General features: G+C 31.8%; 1 protein-coding gene across 1 annotated transcript; it reads right to left on the bottom strand.

Moving 5' to 3' along the window:
* Positions 1–552: 552 nt before the first annotated feature.
* Phum_PHUM503310 (LIM-only protein, putative) lies at positions 553–6,649 on the bottom strand (the record flags this gene model as incomplete). Its single annotated transcript, XM_002430848.1, has 3 exons — positions 553–853; positions 6,194–6,388; positions 6,471–6,649. 3 exons carry the CDS (start codon positions 6,647–6,649, stop codon positions 553–555), a joined length of 675 nt encoding a protein of 224 aa, XP_002430893.1.
* Positions 6,650–8,112: the final 1,463 nt, after the last annotated feature.

Genomic DNA, 8,112 nt, shown 5'->3' on the forward strand with positions numbered 1-8,112 from the left:
TGAGTAAGAAATTAGTAAAATTTTCTTTTTACCCCCCTTTCCCCTTCCCCTTCCCCTCCACGGTACAAATTTAAGGAAAATAGTTTTTCGAAAAATAAGCTTTAATACTATTCTACCCCTCCCCACCATTTTTTTCCCTCCCTTCGCGAGAAGGAGAAGATTCAGCTGCTGTTGTTCTTTTGTTTAAACATTTATTTTCCATTTTTGTTTTTCTATCTTTCCTTTCTTCCTTCTTCGACCTTTTTAAGAAAATGAAACAACAACACCTTTAACTCAATTACAGTCGGCTGTTTAATATGCTTAAGAAAACAAAATATTGTTATGACAACAAACTTATTATTCCTCGAGTAGTTTTCGTTCGAAACGGGTGGGGAGAGGGAGGGGAGGGGGAGGAAGAAAAACAAAAAAAACACGTTTTTAGCTTATAGAAATCATTTCGTATATATAAAATCCATGTTTGTCTTTCCCCGCTTCCGCCCCCGCCTCCACCCCCCGTCGGAAAAGCTTAAATAACAAACATTTTGTTTTCTCATATTAATTTTATAATTTTCTTTAAAAAAATTTTTCCGGTTTTTTTTTTTTTTTTTTTTTAAATTTATCTGGGAAAAGTTTCGAAAAATTTTCACGGATTAAAATTTTCATCGGATGATTTTCCGAAATGAAAAGAAAAGAAAAAAAAAAAAAAAAAGAAAAACGTACTCTTGGAGCCCTTACCGGCGGCGGTAGATGCCTCTTGATGGCAGCTATAGATGGCGGATTATATGCCATATTAGCAAAAACCAATCTTTCTTCGTAATCGTATTCGCAAAGGATTTTATTTTCGCATAGATAAAATCTATCACCGACGCAAAACCTGGAAAAAGAAAAAAAAAACCATTAAAATAATAATAATAATAATAATAAAGAAGAAGAAGAGAAAGAGAAAGAGAGAGAAAAATGAATATAAAATAAAAGAAAAATGGCGGTGAGGGTGAATTGGTGCGAAGAGCGAGACGGAAAAGTTTTTAAAGTTGGTTTAAAATTTAAATTTTTGAATTAAAAAACAAAAGATTTTTCAGGGTGACAAAGAGAGAGAGATAGAGAGAGAGAGAGATATAGACAAAAGTTATAATTCTATAAAATTATATTGTCAAATATTGTTTTTAAAGGAAAAAGTGTGTGGAAAAACAATTGTATTTAAATTTGGCGGTGTTTAAACAAAAACAAAAGACGAGAGAGAGAGAGAGACAAAGACAGATTGAATACACACACACACATAAAGAGTTTTGCGGATAAAAGTGGCAACAGAATAAGTTAAAAGTAATGGAATAGAAAAATAAAACCGGAAGTTTATATTTTAAACGGAAGAGTCGTGGAAAACAAAAGACGTATCAACTTGACATTTTGACAATTTTCATTCCTATTGAGATTTTAAATATTTCGCGCCAAAAAAAATTTTTTTTTGACAACTTTATTTTGATTATTATTTCATATATAAACTCTCGTTGTTTTGTTTTTAAAAACAATCGAACAAACAAACAAACAAACAACAAACAATAAATCCTTACGAGAGTGAGAGAGAAATTCGTTCCACCGGTGGGGGAAAATGGAATGAAAATAATAATAATTATTATCATCACTTTAATATATATGCGCGCGTAAATAATTTAAAAGGAACAAACAAACAAACAAACGCATCGTTTGTTACAAAAAAAACAAAATTTATTAATCGAAATAATAATAATAATAATGGAAAAAAAGGTAATAATTAAAAACAGGTGTTGTAAATTTTCCATGTTTTTCCATTTTCCCCTCCACCCCCTCCCTCCACCGGTCAGGGAGAGAAACTTTGTTGGTAAAGTGTCGTATTTCTTTCGAGTGGGAGACAAGAGGAGGAGTAGGAGGGGGTGTAGGAAGAGGAACATCTCGTAAAAATAGTTAATTATTATAAAAGTCTTCATCGTTTAAAAAAAAAAAAAATAATAAGAAATGCTTGGAGTAATTAAAACCGTCAGTTAAAAATATATATTGTTAAAGATAAGGAGAAGAAAAGATAGTAGTATAAGTAGTAAGTCAAAGTTTTTTAAATGAGGAAACTTGAACGAAACGCCGCCCCCCCACACACACCCTCTCCCCACCTACTTTTATTTTTATCTTTGCGAACGTCAAAAAAAAAAGGAGGAAGAAGAAACTCCGTTCCGAAGAAGAAGAAGAAAAAGGAAAAAATTCTGACATTTTTTTTTTTTTTCATTTAAACGGGTTAAATAACAAACCGCAATCAAAAAAAAAACAAAATGGTGGTTGGCAGAACCAAATTTATCCCCGCGGTTAAAAAAAAAAAAAAAAAGAGGAAAACAACGGATAAGGAAGAGAATAATAATAATAATAATAATTTAAATTTAAGGTAAAATTAAACGAATTCGGGATTTCGGTTTAAAAACGTGGCGATAGGAAAAGTTTACAAACAAAACGAAATTTCTCGTACGTCAATCAATCACAATCAGTTTTAGCGAACGAAGGAACGAACGGTTTAAAAACTTATGAGTTTAATGTTAACGACGGAAATGCAAAAAACAACAACCGCAACAACAACAACCGACAACCGACAACAACCGACTGCACACGCCAACGGTTTATTAAGAAAACTTTTCGGTTAATTTGAAATAGATAAAGAAAAAAAAAAAGAAAAAAAAATTAAATTTTGACGTAGAACGAATATAAAACAAAGAGAGAGAGAGAGAGAGAGAGAGATGGAAAACTTTTACTAAAACGTAATTAATACTGAAACAATCGAATCATATCGTTTTGTCGAACTGCAATAAAAATTTTCACTCGAATTATTATTATTATCATCATCATCATCATTATTATTATTATTATTATCATCATCAACCGTTCGGTATATGCACGAACGAACAGGAATAAGAATAAGACACGTAAAGAAAATAAATAATTGATAAAAATGAAATGATGGTAAAAAAAAAAAAACGAATCGAAATGTAAAAAATGATTTTTACTTCTTCTGCCACGTTTAGGGTGAGAGTGAGTTCCTTCCGCCATAGAGTAACAAAACATAAAAAAAAAAAATTATACAAAATTTTTGAAAATGAACGACACATGTGTAACAGAAAAAAATAACGATAGACTGCAATAAAAGATAAATTTAATCTTTTCGTATGAAATAATATTGAAGAGAGCAGAAGGTCGAAGAAACAAAAAAAAAAAAGGAGGAGGAGGAAGTGGAAGAAGAAGAAAAAGAAAAAGAAGAAAGAGAAAGAGAAAGAAAAGGAAAAAAAGATGAAGAATAATAATAATAATATGTATAAAAAAATAAAATCCACATGTTTAACTTTTGAAAGTTAATACGAATGATGAAGGGGGAGAAGGGTATAGAGGTATAGGAGTCCTTTGGGCCATCCGTCGGAGAGGGGGGGAGGTGGGGAGAAAAGTTTCGTTTAACTTATGCCTAGGGTTATTCAAATTGAATTCCATTAGTATTAAAATCACGTAACAACACTGCCTTTGATTCTTTGATATTTTTTGCCCTTCATATATATATATATGTTTTCTCTTTTTCAACATCGCCCCCACCGCCACCACCGCCGACGCTACCGCCATAGTCACCGCCACCTCAATCGAAACGTATAACAACGTTTTACAAACTTTTCTTTCTAAAATTTATAAATATAATTATTATTATATAAAAACGATCCTTTTTTCTTCTGAAAATGACTAAATTTAATAAGGGAATAAAAAATGGAAAAAGTTTTATTGCATAGGGTTTAAGATAAGAAAAGGAAAAAAAAGAAAAAAAGGAAAAAAAAAGGGGAAAAGGAAAAGTTCTGGAGTATTAAAAACCTTTTAAGGATCTGTTTATTATGTTCATGTCAAGTTTTGACAAGGGTATTACGAGGGACATTGGTCATCATCCTCATTATTCAATATTAAGGATTATTTTTATCGCGAGCCCCCCCAAAAAAATAATAAACCTTTGCCGGATGAAATGGATATTTCCATTTATATTTTTATTTATTTCGAAAAGCGGAAGTGGCGGTGGCGGTGGTGGTGGTGGGGGCGGCGTCGTCGTATGCAAAGTTTATCAAAATATTCGCGCGAAAAAAAAAAAAAAAACCAAATACCGACATTTTTAAAACGGTTTGTTTTGTTGTTTTGATAAATGACGTCACGCGTTACGTAATTTTCCGAGAAATCGAAATTGGAGATGTAAATAATAATGATGATGATTTTGGAATCACCCGCACCGATGTTTAAAGGAATCGGGTGAAAACCTGAAAGAAACCTGGAAAATTATGACGTAGACACCGGATTTAAATAATAATAATAATAATAATAATAATAATAATAATAATAATAATAATAATAATAATAATAATAATAATAATAATAATAATAATAATAATAATGAAATGATAATAATAATAATCGGATCTTTTCTGGGATATTTATTATTATTATTATTATTAGAAAGGAAGGAATTTTGGAGAAGTTTTTTTTGTTCCAAAAGAAAAAGATGAAAAGAAATTTTTTTTTTAAAGAAAAAATCGGGAAAAGGAAAAGTAGCAGTGGTGCCAACTTAAAGTTTTCCACCGGAAAAAGAAATTTAATTTTTTTTTTTCCTGTTTGAAAATTATCCAGGTTTAAATTGTGGAAATGAATTCAACTGGAGAAAATATTATTTATTTAAAATCAATTTTTTTTCGCGGTGACGAATATTAAATAAATAATTCTTATGGAAAATGATGATGATAATAATACTATTATTTTAGTTTTTGTCGTTATTATTATTATTATTATTTTTTTTGACAAAGGAAAATTGAAAATCGGAGGAAGATGGAAAACTAAAGAAAGTTTTTTAAAAGTTTCCTCTTTTTTTTTTTTTTATCGTTTCGGAGGGGGAGGGAAAGAAGGGGAAAGGGGGAGAAGGGGGGGGGAAGGCGAAAGGGAGGGAAACGAATATAAAAACTTTCATCCGCATTACTTTTGTCCTTTTTTTTTTTTTTTTTTTTTGTTTTTGTTGCTTTTGCAAAAGATAAAAGTCGTAAATAAGCTTTTGGAAAACATTTTCTGGAGAATTTTTTTTTTTGGAAAAACAAAAAAAAAAAAAAGGGAAAATAGAAAATAAAAATAAAAAAAAAAATTTCGATAATTATATATAAGTATATAAATAGGAATTTTCATTACCCGTTCGTGTTTCTCCCCCTCCCTCCCCGGACTTCCGGGGGGGGTTTTTTATTAATAAAATGCAACGTCGCTTTCCATTTCCGGTTGAAAATTTTATTTTATTTTTTTCCTATCGCTTATGATTAACACATGATCAAACCCTTCATCGTATAATTCTTACGATTTTCTTCTACGCTTCCCCCCCCCCGAAAAATTTTTTTCGATTTTTCTTTAACTTCCACCCCCAATCCCTTCCTCCCTCCCTTCCTCCCCTCTCGCTCGTTATCATTTTCTTATCTCTTCCGTCGTTTTTTTTTTCCAACCCATCACCCATTTCTCCATCTATAGATAATTTTCACTTAAAACTTTTCTCTATCGAAACGCGAGTGTGTATTTTTTTTTCCACTGGAAATTTTTTTTTTTTTTATTTTCTTCTCCAGAATTTTTCTCCAAAATGAAATAAAATATTTTTTTATTGAGTTTTCCCATCGGTCAAGCTCTATCTGTGCTTTTTTACTCATACATACACATTTCAATATCTAATAATAATAATAATATAAAAAAATTTTTATGGTTTCCCGATCCGTATTTATATATGAACGATGATGATAATAATAATAATAATAATGATGATGATGATGATGATAAAACGTAATAAATTAAAATATATATATAAAATAATTTTGTGAAAAGTTTTAACTAACTGTATAATTTACATATTTGCATGTATTACCGTTATCGTTGCCTTAAAGGTAGACAAAGACAGACAACCAACCAACAACCGACAGCAAACTTTATTATAAGTTGACTTGTTAATTTTGTCAAAGTTGCGACATCTTTTTATTATTATCATTATCATTATTATTATTATTATTATTATTAGAGAGATGATGAATGATATTTTAATTTTTTCCCAAGTTCGTTTCAATTTTACTTTCTTTTTTCCCTATGAGATTTTCCCCCCATCGTATCGTAAGGATAAATAATAATAATAATAATAAATTTTTTTGGGGGGGTGGGAAGGTGGGCTTACCTGTGATTGCATTGCTGACAAGCGAAACATTCTAAATGGTAAACGTTGTGTTTGGCTCTCATGACCATTTCGAATGCAGGTATGACTTTGTTGCAGGCCGAACAATATCCGGTGTTGCCAAATAGTCTCAGGTAATCTCTCTTGCAAAGAATGAGATTAGCTTTTGTGTATAATGTCGAACCGACTTCACCGAGTCTGAAAATAAGAAAAAAAAAGCGGAAATGGATGGATTTTTAAAAAAATTGTTTATAAACCGGAAATGAATCGCACATCTCACCTGCAATCGCAACATCCGCATTTCAAACAATCTTCGTGCCAGAAAAGTTCGCATGCTTTTAAGAAAAATCTATCTGTTATTTTTTTACCGCAACCTGCGCATGCGCAATCGTTTGCCGATGCCGTACCACCATTTGCCGCACCATTTTTTTGTCCTTCGGATTTTATATCGAGCGTCATTTTTCACAAGGCACCTAAAAATAAAACGGATAGAACTGTAATCGTCGCTACGTAAATTAAAAAAGGAGAGAAGAAGAAGGAGAGAAGAAAAAGGTTGTAAAAAAGGTAATCGAAGGCCATTTATTTGTAGTAAAAAGGTTTTTTTGGGGGGGGGGGCGGTGGCGGTGGTGGTCACCGACGCGAAAAATACACTTTTGACCAAACGATTTAATATACATCAAACCACCGCACATTCGTTTCGTTAAGTTAAACATTTATCAAAGGATTTTAAATTTAATTTGAAAAAAGATTTATGTACACGAATTTATATTTAAATCTCATTGCCCGAATGTGGTAAAACCGGAAGGAGGGGGAAGGAAAAAAAAAAAAACGGTCGGAATTGGTAATCGAAACGCAACAACAACAACAACCACTTTTCCCCTTTTTAAAGAAATAAAAAGAGAGAAAATTATTAACGTAAGATAATCCCATCGTTCGAGAGGAAGAGAGATAGAGAATAAATAATTTAAAATTACCACCAGGTGGTAAAAGTAATAAAAAATACAAAAATGGACAAAAAAAATGGGAAAAGTTAATTACGCGCATATATGGCATATTAGAAGAGGATTTTTTGGGTGGAGAGGACACGCACGCACCCCCCACCCACGCACGCACTCACGCACGCACGCACGCATCGGGGAGATAAAAAAATAAATTTTAACGTTGGTACGTTTTAACTCGTAACGCAAAAGGGTTTAATTACAAATTAGTGTAAGCTGACCCATTCATTTAATGTCTTCTCTCTCTCTCTCTCTCACTCTCTCTTTCTGTCTCCCTCTCCGCCGCCACTCTCTCCTCCCTCCCCCGGAATTAAATCGTTATAAATGACTTTGGAAATCCGATTTTCTTAACCCTGGATTAACGAACGTTTTTCATTGGTCGAACGAAATTTTTTTTTTTCTTTTTCCCTCCCGCCCCACCCCCCCCGTACTAATAATATTCAAATAATAATAATAATAATAGGTAATTGTAACGTCGTTAACTTTACTTTATCTCGCCGCTGGTGGAAAAATATTCTGGATACGGTACTGAATTTAAAACGGAAGTTGAAATATAACAAAAAAAAAATAAAACAAACGAGTTGAACTGTAAATGCTGGTTGTTGTGAGTGTGTGCGGTTAAAATGTCAAACACATCCTGTTCTATAAAAATGGTGGACAGTTATAAACTTGAAAATAATTACAAAAACAAAACAAGGAAAATTATTATAGAGGAGAAAAAAAAAAAAAAGGAAAATTCCCCCCCCCCGACTGCTCTCCAGCAGAGATTCCAGCTCCAGTTTCGACTCTTACCAATTTTTTCCAGTTAATTTTTTTTAAATTTGCGTTCGGGAAAAAAAAAAAAGGAAAAATTTTCCCGATTGTATGTGTCGTCGTTTGTTCGTCAATAAATGAAACAAACAAAAATTCAAATTATTATTATTA

This window comes from Pediculus humanus, genomic scaffold (assembly GCF_000006295.1).
Source record: "Pediculus humanus corporis 1103172108269 genomic scaffold, whole genome shotgun sequence".
Classification (NCBI taxonomy): Eukaryota; Metazoa; Arthropoda; class Insecta; order Psocodea; family Pediculidae; genus Pediculus; species Pediculus humanus.